The 26,270-nt window shown below is 37.3% G+C and overlaps 1 protein-coding gene across 1 annotated transcript in view; it reads left to right on the top strand.

Annotated features, from left to right (window-relative positions):
- Window positions 1-768: 768 nt before the first annotated feature.
- Window positions 769-26,270, top strand: part of LOC120532920 (receptor-type tyrosine-protein phosphatase alpha-like) — a 125,646-nt gene continuing 100,144 nt past the window's right edge. Inside the window, exons 1-2 of the mRNA XM_039759410.1 lie at window positions 769-1,124; window positions 24,984-25,052. Of these exons, the coding sequence (XP_039615344.1) occupies window positions 1,022-1,124; window positions 24,984-25,052 (172 nt within the window). The 5' untranslated portion in view covers window positions 769-1,021. The remainder of the gene's footprint in view (window positions 1,125-24,983; window positions 25,053-26,270) is intronic.

Genomic DNA, 26,270 nt, shown 5'->3' with positions numbered 1-26,270 from the left:
TCAGCCAAGAAATCTGAGATCAATGCTGGCCAATTACTTTTATTATTTTCTTTAATAAAGCATTTCAGGTGAACCCACATTGTCTGTGGATGTATTATTGCAATGTGGGATTCTTTGCACCAGAAGAAAAACCAGGAATATTGTATGCAAAGATATTTTCAAGTACTAAGTTGTGTAATGCAGCCCGTTTAAGGGTAATACAGTGTGGTTATTCCGTATATAACTTTGTAATTATTTTTGACCTTTCCATTTTCTTATGCAGGCAAAATCAGGTAATTCACCTAGTATAAATTTTAAACAGAACATAACATAGAAAGTAAATGCAACCTATGCTTGCTGGGATAGGCTCCCGCTTTCCTGTGATCCTGCTCAAGAGAAAGTGGGTTTAGGAAATGGATGCATGGAAGTCTGTATTGATTGCTGATTATTCCATCACTTGCTTCACCATCTCACATCACTGTTTCTCTTCCATCCTGTTTCCAGCAGAAGGGCCACCTTGCAATTTTTGCGTATGTTAATCAACTTTTGTAGCTGCTAACACTTATTACATCAGACAGCCATGGCTCCTAATATTACAGCAGGAGAAATAACAAAGTCAGGCACATCCTGTAGTTTCACCATCTGCGACTTCTTCTCCTCCAAACACCCCATAATCCTCTTTTCTGTCAGAAAGCTTTGCTCGGAATGGGAAGTAAAATATATTTAGAGAAATGGAAAGAAATGCAGCCACATGACACATTTTGCTACATGCCCACTAATGCTATCTTCAGGTCTAAGCTGAACAATGGCAAGAACCGATACAGGACTAGGTGTTTGTTTTTATATGTCATTTGAAACTGCTCAAAATATCTTGACCTGTGTCTCTGAAGAGACTGCTGAGCATAATCTGAAACTTTCAGATGCTGGTAAACGAAACCACAGGAACAAGTGACATAAATGTAGTTTCCTCTTCTGTTTTTTTATGTAAGGTATCTACAACTTTCTTTTTGTTCTTTCCTGAGAGGTGGGTGTCTTCACAAAGATGGAGCTACACATTGTCTTTACAGCTACAGTCCTATTCATACTGACATTAACCTGCAGATCAGAACTCAGAAATGGATCAGAGCCTTCAAATTACACCAACGGTAAGACACAGGGCTCTAAAAATATTTCTAATGGTTTGAATGTATTGTTTTGTCATCATGGATAAACTTTTATGCTTATGCATTGCTGTTGCTTGAAGTCATCTATGTTACCTTTCACCTAACTAACTAAATATATAAAATTCAAAAAGGAGATAAAAGAAATGTATAAATTAGTACCATTAATTATACATGAACATTTGTCACTCAAAGTGGCAAGAAAGTGCTAAGCTTTATAGTCTGACTTATTCAGTATCTTTGATTGGAAACCCACGTTCGGTTGTGGTTTTTGTGGAATTTGACCCTTTTACTGCAGGCATAGACCTTTCCCTCCCACCTCAAATTAGGTTAACTGGCACATCTATATAGATAGATTACTGGCCTATCTGGGTTTATTGCTGCTTTCACCCAATGCTTTTGGGATTTAGTCTATCCTCCTTCAACTCTGAATTGCAAAAATCAAGTTTGAAAGTGTTATTCTGTAGTATGGTAAAGCACAGATGGATAGATAATATTTCAGCAATCAGAATCAGTATATCTTTACTGTCATTGTAACAAATACAACAAAATTAGGAGCAGTCGCTGCAGTGTCAAAATATAAATAAATATAATTACAAAAGGATAAGAAGAAATAAGGTAGAACATAAACATTCAACATAAGACCTTAATTGCACATGAACAGTATTGAACAAGATGTCATCTATTGCACTGCTGCATTGAAGGTGATTAGGTGGCATTCAGTGCCCTAATACTAACAGGGTAGAAATTGTTATTCGGTCTATTAGTCTTTGTTTTGATGCTCCTATATCTTTTGCCTGAAGGCAACAATTGGAACATGTCATGAGCGGGGAGTGAGGAGTCTTTTAAGATAGCTTCTGCTGTCCTGAGGCAGCGAGAGCTGTGCAGTTCATCCAGAGAGGGTAAAGAGCAGCCACTGATCTACTGGGCAGTCTTTACTATCTGCTGAAGTGTCTTCCTCTGCGCTTTTGTGCAGCTGGAAAACCACACGCAGAGGCAATAGCACAGGATACTCTCAATAGAGCAGCGATAGAAGGACACCAGCAGTTTTTGGTGGATGTTATTTTTTCTCAGGAAATAAAGTCTCTGCTGAGCCTTCTTCCCCAGCTCAGCTGTGTTCACACCCCAGGACAGGTCTTCCATGATGTGGACTCCCAGGAAGTGGAAGTCTGAAACCCTCTCCACACAGTCCCCTCTGATGTAGTGTGGTTTGATGTCCATTTTCTTTTTCCTGAAGTCCACAACGAGCTCCTTGGTCTTAATTGTGTTCAGGAGCAGGTTGTTGTCAGTGCACCATGCTGTCAGCCACTCCACTTCATCCCTGTAGGCAGACTCATCCTCCCCAGAGATGGGCCCCACCACACTGGTGTCTTCTGCAAATTTGACGATGGTGTTGCGGTGGGCAGTGTTTCAATCATGTGTGTACAGCGTGAAGCACAGGGGGCTCAGCACACAGCCCTGAGGAGAGCCGGTGCTGATGCTGATGGCCGAGGAGATGTGAGGGCCCACCCTAACCCTTTGTGTGTGGTCTGTCAGGAAGTCTATAATCCATATACAGGTGGAATACGTGAGTCCCAGGGCTAGCAGCTTGCACACCAATCTGTGAGGGAGGATGGTGTTAAAAGCAGAGCTAAAATCAATAAAGAGGAGACATGCATAGCTTCCCTGGTGCTCCAGATGAGACAGGGTAGCATTGAGAGCAGCAGCAACAGCGTCCTCAGGAGACCTGTTAGCCCTGTAAGGAAATTGGTGCACATCAAAGGTGGGAGGGATGAAGGACAAGAAATGACTCCAAACCACTCTCTCAAAACACTTCATCAACACCGGGGTGAGTGCTACTGGCCGATAGTTATTCAGGCAGGTTATAGGAGATTTTTTTGGTAAAGGGAGTAAGACGGAGGATTTCAGACAGGGAGGAACTGAGGCCTGGGACAGTGACAGGTTAAAGATTTTTGTAAAGACCCCAGCCAGCTGCTCTGCACAGCTCGTCAAAACATGTCCAGGGACACCATCTTGACCTGCTGCCTTCCTAGGATTGACAGAGCATCTCACGTCGAGTTCCTCCAACCTAAGGCAGGGGGTGATCTTGTTGTGAACTGCTGCTGCGTGTGTAACAGCTGCCTCTGGTAGTTCCATCTCAAAGTGAGCAAAGAAGTGGTTCAGCTCCTCTGCCATTGAGGCATCACCTTCAGCAACTCCATGGCTGGTCCTGTAGTTGGTGAAGTGCTGGACTCCTTGCCAAACCTGCCTGCTGTTATTACTGTCCAGGTGCTCTTCAATCCTACTCCTGTAGTCCCTCTTAGCCTTTCTGATGCCTCTCTTCAGGTTGGACATTCCAGCTACTATATTAGGGGCACAGAGAGTAACAAAGGCTTATGGTATTTTTAGAGGTTCTAATAAAAGAAATTATTTTCTTGATTCAGTCACAATAATCACAAAGCCATACGTAGCAGGGAAATAATTAACTTAAATAATTTGCAAATTGATTTAGTACATCTTCAAGTCAGCTGATTATGCTTCTGCACAACAAACCTTTTAAATATACCATATCCACATATGGTAGCCTTATTTCATTCTGTGGGATGTTATGACACTGATGTGAGGCACTGGGTAAAGAGATGATGAAAAAAAACTGTAATTCGTGATGGCAACTCATTTGAAGAAGTGGTTGGACTATTAGTAACAAGCTCATTAACTCATCCAGTGGAATCAAACCAAACCCTTATATGTTAGGGGTCTAACATATGACCCCCACACACACACACATCTGACCCCTCCCCATCCCATGTGTTAAATTTTATAATGTGCTATCTGTTGTATTTTTCACAGAATATATTTTATTCTGTTATGTTTTATTGTTATTTATTATTTTATTTCCATGTCATTTTACTTCACATAGTTATTTTGTGTTGCTATGTCATAGCAATGCCATATTGCTTTTTGTTGCTATGCTTGCTGCTAGGCAAGTGAAGTCATGTGACAAGTTATGCCACCTTGCTTCTCCTATTTAAGATGATATCCTAGCTTTGGAGCTTTTACCATTTCCACATCTTTGTAAGTGTAAAGAAAGCTAAAAGGTGAAAGTTAAAAGGTTTATCTTTGACCTATTTATTGTTCTTTGGTTTTTGAGCTTTTTGTTTTCCATATTTCTGTGAATATGATGATTTGCAGGGCTCAAAAAAAAGATTTCAAATCAAAACAGTTAAACTTCAGTTTAATTATCCATTATAAATCAGCTATTAACAGTTTATAAATATATCATTAACTATGTTAAAACAATAATAAATCATCATTAACAGTATTAAGGCACTTGAAATGTGCTACAGCTATTTATTTTTTATATTATGATAAAGAGTCTAATATTTTTTATAACATGCAGACTGTTAACAGCTGCTTATAACGGATACCTCAACTAAAGTGTTGCCTTCAAAGCCTATGTCTCAAGTCTTAAATAATGTTTAGAGTCATAAACAGCCCCAAACTCAAGAAGCAGGTTTCACACACTGCATGGGCCAAAATAAGACAAGGTATTAAGATAAGGTTTACAACTGAAAAGGTAGTGGGGAGCAACATTAAGTCCTGGTCCAAAATAACAAAACAGAGTTCTTTCATAGATGAAGAGTTTATTAATGTGAAACATACTAAAGCAAACCAAGAACAAAGGGGTAAGCAAAAGGTAGTCTGAATAGGCAACCCAAAAGGAGCATTCTGAAACATTGTCCAAAACATCTTAATTAGCTCTATTCAAGGTCTCCACAAATTCTCAAGGTTTTCATTCTATCACAGAAAATGTGCCCCTCTGTCACATAGAGGATTCTAAGTACAGTATAACCATTTTTACCCACCATGTCATTCTTTCTGGTCTGTACCAGTGGGAGTAAAGATAGACCAACATATAAAACATTTCACTTGATGAGTTACCACTCACTTTACCATTCCTGTTTAGCTGATTTGCAGTATTACATCTTGTGTGTTAAACTCATAATCTGTAATACCAACACTGTTATAAAAGACAACAAGAAACTTAACCTCTAACACTTGGGCCTGCTGGTTAAGCCTTCTGTTAGTAAAAAAGGCACACATATTTTTATTTAGGGGTGAGAAGATGACTAAGCAAAAATTTGTAACCAAAAATCAGTACTGTCTTTTACCAAAACAAACAAAAAAGCATAGTCGAGATTTTCAGGAAGTTCATAACCTCAGACCTTTATATCCTCTATTTATTGACATCTTGGGTTTTAGTGCAGAGAAACATGGCTAGCAACCATACACAAGCTAAGCCCAAAATGAAACATGAAAGAAAATGACATCCCGATAAGACTTTGGTTTATACAAAGGACTTTAAAATGTTTCAAATATATTTATTAAAGAACAGAATCAGATTCAGCACATAACAAAATGCTTATAGCAAAAACAAAATACCCAAAAAAGGTGCATAATAAACTAGGAAAAAATGTAAAAGGAAATCAAATGATATCATTTTCACTATTATTTTTTGTGTCATACAGATGATATCAAAGATGGATTGGTTGAAGCTAATTCTTATCCTAACTCATCACTTGTTTTCACTTGACTGCAAACCTCTTTATAACATTCCTGAGATCATTTAGATGAGGCATGGTGAACATTTATCACAATAGATAAAGGAGCAAGTTATAGTTTCACAAAAGATATATGTCAATAATGGTCATACTATTCATAAGCACAGAAATATTATAGCATGCATACAAACACCAATGTGAGTACACACAAAGATTTAAATCAAAGTATTACTAATAATAAATTCTCTAGGCTAAAGACCCAATACGCCAATGTCCATGTATCCCAAGACTTGAATCAGAATCTCTAGAGTGAAGTGTGGAATCCAGACGGTAAAAAGAAGTCTTTAATTATTGCTATTAGTTCTCATTGCAGGTGATATATTATATGACTGCACGGTTATTCTTTTGTGTCATTTTTGAGCATTTTTCACAAATATAAGACTTGCAGCCCTCAGACCATTGGTTGTACCCGTGTGGCAAATTTGCACCTGCTCTGGTTTTCTTCTCATATCCCAAACACTACATTGGCCTTGTGTGGGTATGGCTGTGCGTACGAGGTGGCTATGTGATGGTCTGGCACCCTGTCCATGCTCTTTCTTGTCCTAAGTTGATGATGGCAGTGAATTTCTATTGATTTGAGGTTTTTTTATGTTTGTTGTGTGCTGCCCACATGACCATCACATTCCCATCAATTTAGATTTTTTGTGTAAGAATAAAAACTTCAATTTACCAAATTATTTGGCATTGGAGTTATTAATCCATAACCAAACAATCACAAAAAACCCAAGACATATTTATGAGCCACACTGTACCAGATTAAAAGCTCACCCTAACCCTTAGATTCTTCAGATGTCAATGTTTTCCACTGTTTTAGAACAATGCAAGATTTTTCTCTTTCATATGATTTATCTCCTAAGACGTGCAATTATTAATATAAATGTTTTATGCCTATCAAGTCAATTTGATTGTCATTTGAAATTCAAAATGATTATTTAGAAAGTATTCATTTCTTTTCAACACATGTATTTCAAGAGCATTTGCTTCGGTCAGGGCCTAACAGACCAGCACCCAAGAAACAACCTCACATCAATTGCCATAAGTTGCATTGTTCAATCAAGGCTTTGAGTCATAAAAAGAAATTATGACCTTTTTAAGTGAATTTTAACAGAAGTTAAAACTATGCCACACATACACCAGCTTTATGAAGCTTTAGCAGTGTTGTAAAAAGCACCCAACAACCATACATGAGTAAAAGCAGGAGAACCTTTCTAAAAATTGGCTCAGGTGTAAGGAAAATTTTCCCATGAGAAAACTGCTCAAGTAGAACTTATAAAGTGTCTTATATTCATTTTATTTAAGTATCAAAGTACAAGTAAATGCAGCCTTTCCCCATTTTACGTATTTAAGTAAAAAATGTTCTTACAAATGTAAAACAATTCCAACATCCTACTTTTTACACGTGAAGTACATTACAGTAACTAAAGTTTGAGCCAAGTAACTGCAGCTTGAAGCAGTGACTTTCAGTGTGAGTGGACAGGTTAATGATTGTTGGATATGTGCTAACAGGAGAAGTGTATAGACTTTGGCACTTTAAGAAAGAGCTAATCCATTCCTGAAAACTTCTTCGTAAAGTGAATTTTCATAAAGTGAAAACACCTAATTACAGTCAATTAAATGGAAAACATTTTTAAGCATTCCCTAGCCACCAAAATTATTCAAATTTTTGTTCAAATAACCCCAAACTACATGAAAATGCACATAATTAGTGCAACAATAAAATTAGCTACCAAAACAAATTCAAATATGAAATTGTCCTTAATTAAGAAATATTTAATAAAGAGTTTCACCTGGAATTAATCACTTTTAGTTTCACATTCAAAGGAATGGCCTTTCATTTCTTTCTTGAGCTTTTAGTGCATCTGTTGTCTGAGCTGTGATACCCAGCATAATATAAGAAAAAGTGAGAATTACACAAGGCAAGGCGAGTGAACCACAGCATGTGAATGCACAATCTCACCTCACTGCAGCCTGTGAAACTGGCCCTGCCCCATGAGGACAGCGTCTGAAAGTGACAGCATCAGCTAAGGAAATTACTGAGACTTGGATTGCATGTCATCAACATCCAGCCCCACCCCAAACATCCAGAACTGCTCTGTGGGCTACAGCAAGGTGCACTTGGAATGACTGCACAGATAATTCAGTGTTGCTAAAGTAGGGAAAGCATAAATCTTGGATAGTGGACTGAGTAAAACAATGTAAGTAGAGCATCTGCATAGAGCTTTTGTTTAATAGAGAAAGTAGACCGAAATTTTTACACTCAAATAAAGCAGAAATTCTCTAAAAACATACCCAAGTAAAGTAACAATGTATTTTTTCTAATTCAAAGGTTGTAGGTACATTCAGGCATTGTGCAGAAGTGATCAAGAAGGCTTTTAGGTCATATATCAAAAAGTATGAAGTACAAGACTAATGAGGTTATGCTTCAGCTATGTAACACACTAGTGTAGTCTCACCTGGAGTACTGTGTTCAGTCTGGTCTCCATATTATAAAAGAGACATAACAACACTAGAGAAAGTTTAGAGAAAAGCAACTAATCTGATTCCAGAATTGAGAAGTATGAGCTATGAGGAGAGACTGAAAGAGTTGAGCCTTTTCAGTCTCAGCAAATTGAGATTAAAAGGTGAAATTAACAAAGTATGTAAAATTTTGAAAGGAATTAGTACAGTTGGTCCCAGATGTTACGTTAAAATAAATTCAAGAGCACAGGGACACAGTTGATAAGTTGTTAAATGCAGATATTGCACAAATGTTAGATGGTTTTCTTCTCACAAAGAACTGTAGACACATGGAATTAATTACCAAGTAGCGTGGTGGAGAGAAGGATGTTTGGGATGTTCATATCTTGACTTCTTGTTATTTTGGACAATCTATGTGAATAGGATGCATGGCCTATTTTCGCCACAATTCTTCTACTGTTCTCATGTACTTTGTTACTATACAAAACTGACTCAATGATATTATGATAATTCACAAAGAATATTCACTCACACAGGCCAATTTTAGTGTTCCTAGTCATTCATGTAAACTGCCTTTGGGCTGTGCAGGGAAATTGAAGTTTCCCCAAGGAAGCCCAAATGAACATGAAGAGAAGATGCAAAACTTCTAAACAACTGCTTTTTAAATCCAGACCTGGACAGATCTCTCTACCGGGACAATAGCATCTAATATAACAAAGACAATTACACAGTTTGTAATGGATAATAATTTATCAGACTCATGGAGATTCTTAAATTCGAACTCAAGAGAATATTCCCTTTTCTCACAAGTACATCATAGCTACTCAGGAATTGATTACTTTTCGATCTTTAGTAATTTATTGACAACTATCATATCTTGAAAGTACGACGCTATTGTTATCTCCAATCATGCTTCTCTTTTCTTGAAGTTCATCGTTATACCCTTCACACTTATTCATAACTGCCATCTTAACGCCTTGTCGTTCGAAGATGTGAACCTTACCTAATTCATCTCCAAACAAATCAGTTGTTTTTTTAGAGACTAACGTAAACCATTACACTTCAATTCAAACTTTCCAGCAATCCAATTTTTCCATTACTTTCAAGTGAGAAAGTGTGTTATGTTCCCAGTTTTCCACACCTTCAACCTTCTATTCTGGATGCAATACTGATAAATCTTGAAGGCTCAGGCTGCATCTCAATAATATATATAATACATTTCAAAGAATCTACCCTGCAACGATTCTAGGGTATGGTGGGAAAAGGACCTTCAATTAACATACACTCTATCTCTATGTATGCTAAGCACTCATAAATTCAAATTATATTATGTTATGGTTCATACTACTCATTTAAAATTCTAAAATAGTACCCAGGTTAAAATCCATCTTGTCAACAGACTTGGAATCACAACCATTCCTAATTCATTAACAGCTTTTTTTGCTGTACTCCTGGATGGGGTTAAAGTGGATGGCGACAAATTGATTTTAATAGCCTTTACCACACTACTAATATGTATACTTATCTTGCTTAACTTTAAGAATCCCAACCTAGCTTTTGTATCTCCATATATAACAGACATTCTACATACAGTATATTATTTTGAAGCTGGAAAAAAATCTAATTCTCGTTTAGAGGATCTGTCCAAAGCATTTTTAGAACTTGGCAAGGCTTAGGGTTAGTGTTAGGGTGGGGTTGAATTCTTGTTTTGTTTTTTCTGTTTTCTTTTTTTATTCTGTAGTGTTCTTTGTAGTTTGATTTGCAAGTATTTTTTTATATACGTTTTGAGAATTTTATCTGCTTGATTGTATGCTATGCCACCTTTTTGAAATATGAATAATAAAAAAGGACCCAAAGAAGGACAATCATACACTGAGAAGCAGCAAGATTATGTCTTATGTCTGATCATTGCAAATATCTCTCGTTCTTCTTCTTCATATTAATATTATTTTCAAACTTGGTTTGTGGGTCATAGGAGTGAGAGTCTGGTTCAGCAGAATCTGGTAGTCAGATGTTGATGAAAAGTAATTCTAAATACCATTTTACAGTATGCTACTATGGTCACATCACTAACCATTTAGCATAACCTTAGAATTAAGAGAAAATTTTATATTGATTATCTAAAAAAATTAAGCTGTACTTAGATTAGACCGTTGTTGTAGCTGTTGTAAACTGCTTTAATTTTTGTTTCGTAAAAACATTGAGCTTTGTTAAATTTCCTGGTGAACAGCTTCAGTAGCTCTAAGAATAATGGGTAATATGATTAGTCTGAAAATACCACAGTATTTGAGTTTTAATTTAAAAGTGTTTATAATTGATCAGTTTTAAAGACTTCTTCTTGGCTATGTTTTCATCATCTGGTATTGTAAATTGCATTATTTAGTATTGATTGACTTTTGTGATTAACATATTAGTCTGCTTTGCTGAAATATGCCTTAATTGTGTTTGTGTCAAGACAATATGTCTTAATGACTTAAGCACGTTTGAAAATGTTAATCTGTCAATAGGCTGATCAACAGAGCTCTTGTCTTTAGTAATTTAAAAGCTCAATAAAGCTTGCATTTTTAAAGTTTACATCATTCACAGGCAGTTTGACTTATTGGCTAAGAGTTTAGACTTCAAACCCTGAGGTTGTGAGTTCAAATCCTGCTACATTTTGACTACAAGAAAGTTATATCACCTGTCTGTGCCCCAAATGAAAAAAACAAAAGAATTGTAATCAGTTCTGCCTCAAGTGTCATAAGTCACCTTGGATAAAAGTGTCAGCCAAATAATAAGTATTTATCTGGCATATCATTATGGACTAAATAAAAAGGTAAACATGTGTTTTATCTTTATGACAGAGAGTGCTTAGCACTGTTTTACTGTTTAAAAAACATAATACTGTCATTTTATTGTACTTAGGAGTAAGAGGCCAATTTCACTTCCACAAAAACTAGCTGTTGCTTAACAATGTACTGTATATACACTCATTGCAGTCGTACTTTAGGAAACATAAAAGCAGGTTAACTCATGCATTAAAATGACATTTGTCAGACATTTCCTGTGCTTAGGTTTCACAAAGTTTACATTAGGACACACCTTATGTCTTACAGATGTTGAATTTACAGTATTTATGAATACAGTAAATAACCCAAGCCAAACTTAAAAGGAACTGGTTGCATAATGATTAGTGTTGCAGCCTCACATCTCTATTAGCCAGGTCAATGTTTGTGGTGTTTATTATCCTAGTACATACCTCAACATGCATGCTAGGTGTAATAATGCACTGTATAGCGCCCGACCCGGCACAAACTGACGCAGAGGCACGTACAAAATAACAAAGGCTTTATTAATTCTCTTCAGCCATGGGACACGTCTTCCCAGTGTCACACAGCCCAACACAGTCCCAAAGCAAAACACAACAACAAAAACACTCTCTTCGTCCACCACTCCTCCTCAAGATTAGTCCTCCTTCTCCCAACTCTGGCCCTTGAGTGGTGGTGGCTGGCCCCTTTTAAAGTCCACCTGGAAGTGTTCCAGGTGCTTGACCACCTGGTCCTAATTACACTTCCGGGTGGGGCTGAAGACTCATTCAGCTGGGCTGTTGACTCCATGCAGCTCCCCCTAGCGGCCATCCCAGCTCCCAACCAGGCTGTGGAAGACGTGTCCCATGGAGCCAGGCGGGAGGCTGGGAAATCATAGGTTAATAGATGACCCTAAACTGGCCTGACATGAGTAAGTAAGGGTGGTTCTTGTGTGTGTGTCTCCTCATATGCTGGTTCTGGCTTTACACTTAATGCTGCACTGGCTCCTTACAACCTTGAATTGGAACAGCAAGTTCACAAAAATAAAGGGGATGATTCTTATTATGAACAAAGTGGGTTTTAGAATGTCACATTATCTAGTGTCCAAATGTAAAGGCCACATTAAATGAAGTAATACAAGGTTGTTTATTAATGCCATAGATAAATGGCATTCTTTTATCATTCTGGGAAATGTTTTCAGTGGTTCATTTATATTTCCCTCCTTATCATGGGCACATCATTTTGATGACTCCATTTAAAATCCAAAGATGTAGAATGCACCTGTCAGAGTGCCTCAGATTGCCCTTTGCAGAAGAGTTTCTGGTCATTTCAGAAGCACGTTTCTTTTTCATCCCTATATGTAGAGATACCTCAAATGCATTTCAAGATATCTCAAGTTCACCTTGCATACATTTTAAGATATCTGAAATGCATTTCAAGATATTTTGTAATCACTTCCTGTACAATTTCCTGTTCTGTCAATGTGACCTCCTGTTTATTTTAAGATATCTTGGAATGTATTTGAGATATCTCAAAGTGAGCGTGAGTTTATTTGAGATATCGTAAAATACATTTCAGATGTCTTAAAATGGACATACAGTGACTTTAAGATAACTGAAGACATATTTGAGATATCTAGGGATGCATTGTAGATATGAGATACCATAAAATAAGTTAGTTTTTAAAGCTATCATAAAATATATTTGAGATATCTTGAAGTAAAATTCAAGGTATCTGAAAACACATTTTGATATATCTCAGATTCATTTAGTGATATTCTCAGATTAATTTCATGATATCTTAAAGTGGGTCTCTGCTCCATTTCAGATATCTAAAAAATTTTTTTTTAATATCTGATACATGAGTCAATTTGAAGATATCTGAAATATATTTTAGGTTTCTCAAATACATTTCTAGATATCTTAAAAAGACTTACTGTCCATTTCCAGATACTATATGTGAATAGCACATCAAGACTCTTTTAATAAGTTTCTGCTCATTTTAAAATATCTCAAATTTGCTTCAGGATATCTTAAAATAAACAGCAGATTACATTGTGAACATAGGCAGTTGCAGATATCTCATAATACTTACAGACTTATTTTAAGATATCTCAAAATGTACTTGAAATGTCTCGAAGTGCATGCAAACATTTTTCAAGATATGTTGAATGCATTTGAGATATCTTACAATGAACATTGCATCCTTTCAAGATAGCTTGAAATCTATTTTTTGGAAATCTGTAATTCATTATAAGTTATCTTAAATGCTTTTCCAGATATCTTAAAATGCATTCTGAGATATTTCTAAATGTTGATTGAACTTGCATTAGGAGGCTTGCTTCCTTCTCTTCTGGTTCCAGAATGCCTCCCCTTTCTATTAATAATAAGAAACTAATGAGTAAAGCCACTCAACAACTGCCTGTAATCACACCCTGGTACAACACCTACTCACTCGAGGCCCGTAAGGTATTATAGAGGGTAGTAAAATGGTCACAGAATACTCACAGTTCCCTTCTGTTCAGAATATATAGACAACACATGTTGTTTTACAGAAGTACATACTTGAACTGACACAAACCAAGGTCTGAAGAAGAGGATGGTGTAGGAGACAAAAAGTTTATTGTTAAACAAAGCAAGGGTCAGAACCAAAAAGACTAGTAATTTGTTGTATTGAAAAGTATATGTATTAATATTATTGCAGTAGACTGATGGACGAGTGACCTTAGGCAGCTTACTTATGGAGAAGTGCTATAGCGTTGATATCATTGGGCCCCACAGATGTTATTAATTTATTTCACCTTTGTTTCAGTAAAAAAGTATTTTCATCCTGTTAGACAAAGCTGCACATACTTTTTTAGAAATACTCCCCCCATAAGTAATTTTTTTTATATGTTACTTACCCTATGTAGTCTGCAGTGATGGCTAAGGACAATTTTTAATCCTGTGTTTACATGTAGGAAGAGAGAAAAAAGGTTATGATAAAATGGTACGTGTTGTACAATGGCAAACTGTGTAAAAAATGATGGAAAATAAATTCTCACGTTTATCGTGACATATAATCCACATGTCCGTTGTCCAGTCATATGAATGCATTTTCTATACTTTGATCTCACAACTGGTTAAGACAAGTGGATTATTTAAGATGAGTAATGTGACATATTTGCCTTTTTTCCTGTACGTTTTTCACATTGTTTGCTACTGTGCAGCACTGGTCACTATTCAGCAACATTATATCAAACTTTTTTCTTTAATTCTGCTTGAAAACATGAGATTAAAACTTTTTCTCAGGTATTACTACAAATTGCACGGAGTAAGTAACACAAATGTAATTTTTGGTTGTATTTCTTTAAGGCAGGAATGAGCAACATCAGTCCGGGAGGGATGCAGTGGCAACAGGTTTTTTGTTCCATCCCAATTTATTAATGAGAAGTCATTTATTGCTGATGTAGCACTTATTCATTTTAGTTGTCTCACTTGCTAAGAAACCCACCCCCCTTAATTGCTTATTTTATTCTTAAATAGCTGCATTCACTGTTTTTAATTGTTCCTTACCAGCGATAAGATGCAAAAGGCAAAGGAACCAGCAGTTCTCCGTTTAATTTGCCTTCATTTAGTCACTGTGAACCCTCTAGTTTAATAAAATATATTTGGAAGGAAACTAAAGAGAAAAAAAGTGAAGGACTGAGAAATGTTCATCCATTTTAGGCTTCAAATGATTTGGACAATAGCCATGGAAAGTAAAGAAATCTACAAAATAAGAATCACTCGATATGGCTGAATAAGAACACTAACAAGACATGATATTAATTAAGACCTGTTATTGGTAAGCAATGGTTTTTAATTAAGTACTTGGGTTGAAACAAAAACCTTCAGCCATTACGGCCCTCCAGGACCGATGTTGCTCACCACTACTTTAAGGTAAACAGTACCTTAAACGGTTGGGAACTTTGTCAGATTCCTCAGAATCTACTTTTGGCTTTCTTACGTCATAATAATATTTTACCTAAATTTCATAATCCTGAGTCTTAATCACCATGTAACTGACAAGTGGGTGTGACAGCTCTGCTAATTGTCCTACTGCTTATTGCATTTTAATAAACACAACTTGACATGTCTCAACTTAGATTTACTTAATTTGCTGTGAGGTAAAACTAGTCTGGACCTGAACTGTCCCAGCTGCTGAAAAAAATGACAGCAATTACAGTTCTCATGATTTAATATCATATCATATTCACCTTTTGTCTGTGGTTGAAATTCGCCCAAAGCCATTGTAGCTGTAGAGACGAGCTGAGCTTGTTTGGAATAGTGTTGCCCTTTGGACATCTGTGGTAAATTGTGAAATAATCAGTTGTCATCTACAAGGAAAATCAGAAAGTATTTAGAAATGTTTGCAAATATACAAGAAATTCAAAAACTGAAATCTCTAATTTACATGTTCAGACCTCTTGCTGTGACACTCCATATTGTGCATCCTGCTTGCTGTAATTACCCTTGCAATATGTTTAGAACTTGATTGGAGTCCACCTGTGGCAAACTCAATTGATTGGACATTGTTTTGTAAGACCCACATCTGTGTATATAAGGTCCCACCATTCACACTGCATGCTGGGATAGATGTTAAGCTGTCAAGTTAAAGGAACTCTTTGCAGACCTCTGGGACCACATTGTGGTTAGTCATAGAATCATTACTACAGCTTTGAGCAGTCCCAGAAGCACTGTTACCTTAATAACTGTGAAATGGAAGAAATTTATTGGAGAGAGGAATTTCCCTTGAAAAGTTTCACTGTTTTGGTTACTAAACAGCTTCCCTTCTGGTGTTAGAGGCAGTGCTGTTAAAATACCCAGCTGTAATGGCTACCTTTTCTTGAATAATTCCTTTTTGTTCAAGTGAAACTAATCCACAAAATGATTTCTCTGTATAGGTATTGTAGATGTTAATCACTCACTTAAGACCATTCAGCACAACTGCATCCACTGGACTTGCAACAAAATTACAGAATTTGTGTCTGAGTTCCATACTATACACATGGATCCTGGATTTGTTGTCTACTAGACTCCAAGTAGACACACACCTCCAGTTCCATTACCCTGTATATTGAAAAAGTATGTGTTTTTAATACCTTGCTGTATTTACTATACAAACATGATTGTGTAGCCGGGTGCAACTCAAACTCCTCTGTAAAATATGTTGATGACACAGACGTGGTAGGCCTCATCAACAATGAGAAGCCTTGCCTAGATGAAAATGATCAGGGAAACAATCTGTCCGTCAATGTCAGCAAAACAAAAGACCTCATAGTGGATTTCAACACAGACTTTTACTACTAAGTCAACTTTGGGCTAATCATTTCACCACTATTCAGTAGCATTGACTGCAAGGCATGAATGAACCGTTGACAAGACATCTGTACTTTGCAGGGCACACTCACACACACAAGAACCTTATCATTACCTGACTAGCAAGTCAACATAACATGCTTGCTGTTAATAAATGTGCTTAGTGAGAAAACAACAACAGCATGTAAACTCAACAAAGATAGTGAGTAGGTCTCCTGTAGCAGAGAATTAGCAGCACTAAACGTTGTGTCATCATTGCCTTCCCTGAGACAATATGATTTCATAAAAAAGCAGTTTAACTTAGTCCACACGCCTTCAACTTCGTAGTAACAAATCGTTTCTACACTACTTAGTGAGAGCCTCCTTGGAACTGTAGAGTAGTAGATGTGTGGTTTTACATAAATAAAAATAAGTGAGCTTCTGGAAAGTTTTTGTCTACCTTTTTAATAATAATTATCTGAATATAGTAAAAAAAATCACTGAAAAAAGTGTTAGAAATGTTTAATATTTTCTACTGTTTAAAAAAAAAAAGTCAAGGCAAAACTACGAATGTTGGCACATACTGTATGCCTTTCCTGCTTGACTTTTTTGCTCTGCATCCTGTAATCTTGTAAGATGTACTATATTGGCAGTGATACATTATGTGTGCAAGCTGCACAATCAAAACTGTTTAAAGTAAGTACATACTGTAGCTGAATTTAAAGAAATGCTTTTTTGAAATATTTATGAAGAAAGCAACTTTACTAGGCTGAGTATGAAGGATTTCAGAGCAAAATGCATTCCCCTAAAGCTACTTAGAACTTTCAGTGAAGATTGCTTATAAAATATTGGAAAATAATTTATCTGTGCCCACAGATATTTCTGAAAATAAAAAAATAATTGTAGAAAACTGTTAAATTATTAATGAAGGCTTTCATTTAAAAATTTTGACTTTTAGGGTAGCTATGCTTTAAATTTGCTTGTTAAGGAGTATAGACCCTGAATCTTGATTTCAAGTGTAGCTCCAATGAATTACATTGACGTGGATTGTTTACAAACTCAAATGCTCAATTGAATTGAACCTTTCAAGTCTAATTCAGACTTCAAAAGTGTGACAGGACCTGGCATGCTTCTCAAATCAATTGTAATTCATTTTGCATTAATTTTTTGACTGAGAAATTAACCCAGGGGCCAAGTTGGATATAATGCCATTTTGGTATCCAAAACTATTTCAACATGTACATTCAGGTTGTGCTTTCAAGAAGCAAATAGATCATCTTTTTGACATCTGTAAAATTGCATATCAAGGACAACAAGAAACTGGTAGTCTTTGGTGTATAGTCATTATGGTGAAGCAAAATGCTGTTTTTTTAAGAAAGAACAGTGATTGTTTTAGAGATTGTGTTTATGGTTTAAAAGTATATGTATTCTCCTCTCTAGTGAACTACTTTTCAAGTTTTTTGGTATATTCCATTAATAAGGAGAGTCAGCCTGAAGATAACAAGTTGACACATTTGTGCGTTTTATAATTTAGTTTTTGAGTTTAGTTGGATCCATTGTTTTCCAGGATCCAGCAGCACCCATAATGTCATACAGTAGACATGGTCAGGTGATGAGAGGTGTTTCTATTTCTTAAGGGTACCATTGTTTTCTTTTTTCCCTAGACACATGAATGCTCAATGCCAAATTTATTCACAAAATACACAAGGGAGGGATAAAAGAATGTAAGTAAAAGTATGAATTATACTGACAACAGCAATTCCCTGCAGACTTTCTAGTTTGACCTACAGTATTTCCTTGTTGGTCTCTGTCTGTCAAGTTCTCTTTTGCATCCAAACACTACCTAATGTAATGTAAGTAGATGTAAGTGAATTGCATGTAGGGAATTTAATATAAGTAAATGTGGGGTAGCACATGTAGGAAGTAAAAATATTAGATTTGAATACATAATAAGTGATATGAATCTACAAAGTACCCAGTATGAGAAAAATTTAGGAGTCATTGTGGACTCATCAATGACTACATCAAGATAGTGTTCAGAAGCGATCAGGGAGGCTAATAAGATGTTAGGATATACGTCACAATGTGCAGAGCACAAGAAAAAGGAGGTTATGCTTAAGTTATACACACGCTAGTGAGGCCACACCAGGAGTACTGTGTATAGTTTTGCTCTTCATATTACAAAAAAGACACAGCAGTTCCAGAAACAGTCAAGAGAAGATTGACTAGGAGGTATGATCTACGAGGGAAGATTAAAGAAATTGAACCTTTTCACTTTATGAAAAAACCGAGATTAAGAGGTGACATGATTGAAGGCTTTAAATTATGGAAGGAATTAGTATATTAGATGCAGGCTGTTACTTTAAAATGAGTTCAACAAGAACACAGACACACAGCTGAAACCTTGTTAAAATTTCCTAAAGACATTATAGAGTTTTTTTTCCCACAAAAAAAACACAGGCACATGGAATAAATTACCAAATAGTGTGGTAGACAGTAGGACTTTATAGATCTGTAAAACTCCGTAGATAGAACTGGTGAGGTTAGAAGTGTTGAATGTCCTATTCTCATCTAAATGTTTTCAATGTTCTAATGATTTCACCTACTGTCTCTTTTTCACTTGACCATGGCTACTTCCTAGTACCGTTTCAGCCTGCACCCTTGTATTTAAGGTTTATTTTAACCTCATCCTTGAGTTACCTGTAACTAAACCTGGAGCATGGTCTATAATGTCTCTCCTGCTTCTTGAGATCTTTGTAACCCTGAGCCTTCTATAGCCTTAAAATGGCTAGGTCAATTAGTCATCTTTTGTACTGCTACACATAACTAAAACAAGGGTACTTTCCTTTCAGTCAGGAAACATGAGCTTCCAAGTAATAGGTATGAAGAAAACAAGTGGAACCCTACCAGTCCTAACTTTGAATAACAGTCAAAGTGCAATATTGACCCATTTCACTTCACATGGCACCCTGTGCTGTCATTGATGGGACTTTTAATCTCCTTTCATCCCTCTAGGACATTTTGCTTTTAATTTGGACAAAGGGTCAGGCATCCCTGACACCTGTTAAGTCAACTGATCTCTGACATCCTGAGGAATCCCAAAAGAATGATCAACCAGCTCCACCCAGCTTACAATCAGCACTCACAGGGACCATCTCTCTCCTGACCGTTCCATTTGAGACTGACAACTCTTTGTCCAAATACTCTTCATAATATTCATATTGCCAGTGGCGTTTTTTGATATGGGCAACGTGGGCCGTTGTCCAGGGCAACATCATGGTGGGGGTAGCATCTTGGGCATCGGCAAAAAAATTATTTTTTTTTTGCGTGTGCCCATGCTACCCCAACATCATGTCAGCGCATTTTTGGGATTGCATGGGCACCGATCGGTTTTCTATTGCCCATTTGTGGGGAGTAAGGGCACCCTCCATTTGCAAGGTGCACCTGCTGCTTGCCACTTAGGGAGGAGAGGGGCAGGGCGGCGGGGGATTCTCTGGCTGGCTGGCGTGGCGTTTAATAACCAGCTCGCAAAATAAAACAAATTAAAAACAAACACAAAAGCACCAGACATTATGATATAGACTTATAATTTGCACAGATGAGTTTTCTAAATTCAATCACACCCATATATGCGCGAGGGCCCTTGGTACATGGTACATATATATGTAGTTTTAAAAATAAGCGTAATTTAAAGAATGACAAAAAAGTGACATAAAAACGTTACATAAAATCGTTGTACATAATCATTGCACTTTTAGGCTTAGGATTTTATATATATATAGAGTAGATAATACAGTATATAGTATATACAAGTATCATGTTTAGTATACATACAGTACAATATGTTATATGTTTAGTTGTTGATGTTTTTTTTTATATATTGACATATTGATGGGTATATCTACGTCCTGTTAGTTAGCCAGCAATGGATCACGTTTATACCAAGTCTTTCCTTTCACTTTCAGAAATGTATCTATTTTCAATGAAAGCACTACACTAGGGTAGCATCAAAAGTGGGCAAAGGCAAACATATTTTGTGGAGGAATTCTTTTATAATTACCAATGTAAGTTTGTTAACTGTACTTATGCCAGTATGGTGACAGTTTCATCTAACCAGTTGTTTTATATTTACATTAACTCACTCAGTTTTGACAGAGAACAGGATACTGTAATCTATACTAATAAAAGGCAAAGCCCTCACTGACTCACTCACTCACTAATCACTAGTTCTCCAACTTCCCGTGTAGGTAGAAGGCTGAAATGTGGCAGGCTTATTCCTTACAGCTTACTTACAAAAGTTAAGCAGGTTTCATTTTGAAATTCTACATGTAACGGTCATAACGGCCGATAACGGTTGGCAACATCCGCTATGTTGAACTTTCTTATTTACGGCCCCATCTTCATGAAATTTGGTAGACGGCTTCCTTGCGCTAACCGAAACCGATGTACGTACTTATTTCGATGGTATGACGCCACTGTCGGTCACCATATTGAGCTTTCCAACTTCACTAATTCTCCAACTTCCCATGTAGGTAGAAGGCTGAAATTTGGCAAGCTCATTCCTTACAGCTTACTTACAAAAGTTAAGCAGGTTTCATTTCATAATTCATCATGTAACGGTCATAACGGCCGATAATGGTCGGCAACATCCGCTATGTTGAACTTTCTTATTTATGGCCCCATCTTCAAGAAAATTTGGTAGGTGGCTTCCCTGTGCTAACCAAAACCGATGTACTTACTTATTTCAGTGGTATGATGCCACTGTCGGCTGCCATATTGAACTTTCCAATGTCACTAATTCTCCAACTTCCCTTGTAGGTAGATGGCTGAAATTTGGCAGGCTCATTCCTTACAGCTTACTTACAAAGGTTAAGCAGGTTTCATTTCGAAATTCTACACGTAACAATCATAACGGTCGACAACGTCCGCCATGTTGAACTTTCTTATTTATAGCCCCACCTTCATGAAATTTGGTAGGCGGCTTCCCTGCGCTAACCGAAACTAATGTACGTACTTATTTCGGTGGTATGATGCCACTGTCGGCCGCCATATTGAACTTTTCAATGGTCTTTGTTACTTATGGGCCCATCTTAAAGAAATTTGGTACGCAGGTTCCCAACGCTAACTGAATCCTATTTACGTACATATATACGGCCATATCCTGCAGCTCAGTCACCGTGTGAGGCGGCATTGGGTCCCCCACCCCAACTCCTCCCACGTTGTTGGCTGCCTGCCTATATAAGGCTGTCCGTCGCTCCGGTCTCTACATTCCCTTCCTTGCTTCGCCACGGGATTCACGTCTCCCTGCTGATAACTACAGCCTTTTTATTTAATCTACGGCTTCTCCGCTGTTTTATTGTTCATTTATTATGATTCTAGTTATTGTGTAGGTATTTTAGACTTACTTTACATTGTTCAGGTACCCATTTCCTTTATCATTCCAACCCCCATTACCATGTCTATTGAGGTGATCACCATCGATCAAAAAACTGTCACTTGCTGAGTGGTTTCCACGCCCGGAGATGGCACCTACCTTTTCCATTCTCTTTGTTACATATTGCACGGCCATATCAGTTTCACTCTTGATATCCGGAGGAACATTGTGTCTTATGTATTGAATGACTGGGACAGGTTCAAGGTGTGGACTGATGACGGTACAGGAGATAGGAGCACTATAAGAGTGAAATGCTTAAGCCCTTCACCTATGCATCTGCATGTGAGTTGATGGCTGCTGGTGAATTGTTCGGTTGTCGCTTTCAAGTGTACCGAAATGGCCAAATATTTTACACCTTTCGACAACTGCCAATGCCTCTTAAACATCTTAGATTGACAGGTGACGATTTCAGTAGTGGACACTTTCCAAGTGGACAGTTTCTGCAGGTCACACTCCCACACACAATGATAGTGCTGTATTTCATTCGCCAACGTCCATTATATGACAGCACATTTGAACAGCGACTCACCTTAAAAAGACAGCATCCTTCCCCCAATGTGTGTCCCTCTTTACCCGTGTTTCTTTAAACTGCCAAGAGATGATGGAAGTGTCCAAGTATGAGAAGGCCGAGTGCTTTGATCGGGTGAAGGGGAACTAGCGTATGGATGTAAAACGTGAACGACCCAGTGTGCGTGACCGGCTGAAACACCCGCATTTCTACGGGTCAGTCCCCCACATGCACTGGTAGTGCTGTATTTCATTCTCCAACATCCATTATATGGCAGCATGTTTAAACAGAGTCTTGTCTTAAAAAGACAGCATCCTTCCCCCGCCATTTTACCCATACGCACCAGTGGTTGTATGTCACTTCTCTCTGTAGTTACCATTGCAAACATCCATTAGATGCCAGCACGGTTCAATACAGATGCTCCTTACAAACTGTGCACCCCTCCCCGCCATTTTTTCCAAGACGTTTTCAGTGCTACTCTTTCTCACTGGCTTTCCGTATTTGTTGTGCTATTTGCTTGCTTTCCGACTCACAGTACAATTTCAGTGTTGCTATTTCTGACTGACTGGTGCTATTTGTTCGCATTCCGACGAATTGTAAATAAGGTAAATACATCTCACTGTGGTGCTTATTACATACGTAATACCATGTAACACATTATAATTTTTCTGCTTTTTGCTAATATACCCATGCCACCGAAAAAGACATGTAGAATTAGAATGTCCACTTCAGATGCCACAAGAAAGTCTATTTCAAGGGTGTCTAAAACGCCACAACAGACAGAATCCAGAATGGACGAACTTACAATAAAATGTCAATCACAAAACTGTTTGTTCTATATCAGTTGTGTTTGAGCTATTCTTTATCTAGCAACCATTTATCTTATATTATTTGGAATGTTTTTTCATTTTTATTGTTTATTAGTTAATTTGTTCCTGCCATGAAACACGTGAACATACAGCACTAGATGTTGTTTTAAACTTACAGTTCATATTGTTATTAAAAAAAAAAAATTATCTAATTGCAGTTACATTAAGCTGTGTATACTGACCAGAGGCAGGTGCTGTTACATAGTCATATTCCATTGAGTAGGGACCCGAAGTGCTTTTTCCATAAGTAGGGACTCACATACATTATCTCCAAAACAAGTATTTGCCCTTTCAGAAGACAATTCCTTTGTCGGCAGGATGCCAAACTTGTTCCATCTAAAAAGACTTGGAACAGCATCACTCTTAAGGCACTGTGAAAGTTGTTTGTATTCATTGAATCTGAAGTGTCGACTACAAACATACATAGTGCCACAATGTATAACAACATTTGGTACTTTGTCTGTTTTGATGGCTTGGATCCATTTTCTCCTCTATGCTTCACTGATTAGAAGCCTGTGAAAAACCAGGTAAGGTTGTTTTTCTTTTGAATTTGATCAAAGAGGACACTACAGAAGTTCTTATTTCACATTGCTGCTGTTTATGTGGAAAACTGGAAGAGAGTTTACCTGTTTAAAACGCCTCCCAGAAACTGAACAGTGATAAGGGCGGTTTGAGTTGTAACAGGTTTAATTGCTTCTGACAATTGCTTACATACTGAATATACAGTACTACATTTGAAATATATTTCCTGTCTAAACTGTTCAATTTTACTAATAAGAAAAACACAGCCAGGTTATCGGTCATTATTTTCTTAGAAACTCGTAAATACGCTTGCCTCCGTTCCAGTGCCACTTTTCTTTCTGCCATGTCACTGAGTCAATCATGTACTTTCCTAGTAAGAAGTTGTTCATCAGGGTGACCACTCATTTTGGTATGTGGTGCAGTGTCTGTCATCTCACCCATTAGTTTCAGATGACTGCAATGCCACTGTGTAGATTACTGCACTTTAATATTATAGAGTTGTCAATCAAAGCTGTTCTCTTTATCATGCCACCTCATCAATTAATGCCAAGATCTCACAGTTAATAATCACCATGGCCTGTCCACTGTGGTTCACGGAGTTGTTTGTGGCCATAGTGCTATGCATTTCCAATTACAGAGTTGCTCATCATGTCATCAACAACAGTGCCTATCAGTCATAGCGCAAGCCTGCACATCTACCATTTTGTTCTCAGTCATGGCTCATGACAGCATCACTGCTGTGTTTTGTCTGTCTGCTATTGCTGTGCGTGTCCAAGCCATTGCTTGCTGTCAGAAACACCTGAGGCCTCATTACATCTGGGAGGTAGCCAGCACCTCAAATTTTCCACAACCACTGCATGTGTCACGTCCCAAGTCATCAATTAAGACTTAAGTCAAGGTTCAAGGCTCAATGGTTTGTAAGTTTATGTGTGACAGACGGACAACTCCTAGTTTATATACAGAGATTTTGTCTTTCTTCAGATGTACTCTTTCATTATGGATAAAATTCTAGTATGTCATTTTGGAGAAAAGAGAGCAATAGGTTTGGTGAGTCTGTTGGGCCAGATGGCCTTGTTCAAATTTCTAATTACTGCAAGTATCTTGTACAGACATGGACTCTGTGCCAGGTTATATGATATTTTCACTTACAGTTTGAGTTTCTAATGGGATTCCAACTCTTAATGTACAAAAAAATAAAAATCACAAGCTTCAGAGTATTGCAACTGTTTTGCACATGACTCATTTTTCATTACCACAGATGTTGCCAGTGTTGAGTAATTAAAATAGTAAAATTACTTCTGCTTTGAAAACAGGGCAAACTAATGTTTCCTTCTTTTTTTGAAACATAGATAGTGCCACTCCATACCCCAATGCAAACGACAGCAGCAGTATAAATGCAACAAATGTACAAGAACAAGGTAAGGAAAAGCATAAAAAAAATATTTTTCAGTATTTTCTGTGTAATTTAGAGCTTATTTGCAACACTGACCAGGAAGTGGGCAAAAAAGAGGAACAATTACAATGTTTGTATCCTTTTCCCTGTGTGTGGTTGGTTTGATGAGGGTTTACAGTTCCAGCATACACTGTAGACACAGCAAGGACCTGCTTGACTATTAGTTTGCTGGGTGCTATTCTTGATCATGGGTCATACAGCCTATCAATGCTAATTGCTTCTAGTCTCATGCATGGTAGAGTCTATATAAAAATAAGTAGAATTTTTCAAGATGCCCTAATAGGCTGATTTACCTAATTTGCTTTAATCTGACTGCTTTAAGTAATTTGCTCCTTCTCTTCCCTGGGATTTTCTATAAAATTCTGTTCTCCTCTCTTTCACGGAATATTTAGCATTCTGGAACTCAACTTTTAGGCTCAAAATGAGCACAAAGCAAACAACAGAATGTTTATAAAAACATTACACATATATACTGTGTATATACACAAAATGTTTATTTTACCAATTAAGGACACAAGGGAGTAAAACACAAATGATGATACAAAGTACAAATGAAAAAAAGACAAAAATGACCTTGTGCCTTCATAGGGCTTCTTTTGTCTGTTGGGGTGATTTGTCCACATCTTAGGTACCACAACAAAGCATATCCTTCCTCCTACCAGTGAGCTATTGCCTCAGTTTATATTCACATTATGCCAGATGCATTATTGAAAATACAACTTTAACCACCAACTATCTACAGTTGTAGTAAGCCTTGGAATTACTTTCAGGGACTATGGGACTCCAAGACAGAACACAACAGTGACTCTGGCAACTGTATAAGCTTAATCTCTCTTAAGTAGTCGGGCCTCCAAAGAAGCTTTATAGGTGCATCTTCTTTTTAAGGGACAACCTTTTGCTGCCTTGCTCTTTTAAAGTTAACATGGTCTCATTTTCCCCAGTTAGACACAACAATGTGCTACCACTGTTACTTTCATTGTTTTCCTAGCCTTTTGCCAAACCTCCTTGGAGTCAGTTTGTCTCTAGTTAGAGGGCCAGGAACCCCAGGTATCTGATGTATGACCCATCTTCTAGAATTCCGGGGGAATATAGCTTTTTCACATTACTCATTGCACTTCTGTGGCATCACTCGTGGTGAGGCATAACTTGCCCCGTAATTCCCGAAATGACATGGCAAGTTGCT

The sequence above is a fragment of the Polypterus senegalus genome, chromosome 7 (assembly GCF_016835505.1).
Source record: "Polypterus senegalus isolate Bchr_013 chromosome 7, ASM1683550v1, whole genome shotgun sequence".
Classification (NCBI taxonomy): Eukaryota; Metazoa; Chordata; class Cladistia; order Polypteriformes; family Polypteridae; genus Polypterus; species Polypterus senegalus.
The sequence above is the reverse complement of the archived record's forward strand: the minus strand, read 5'-3'. Positions and strand labels throughout refer to the sequence as shown.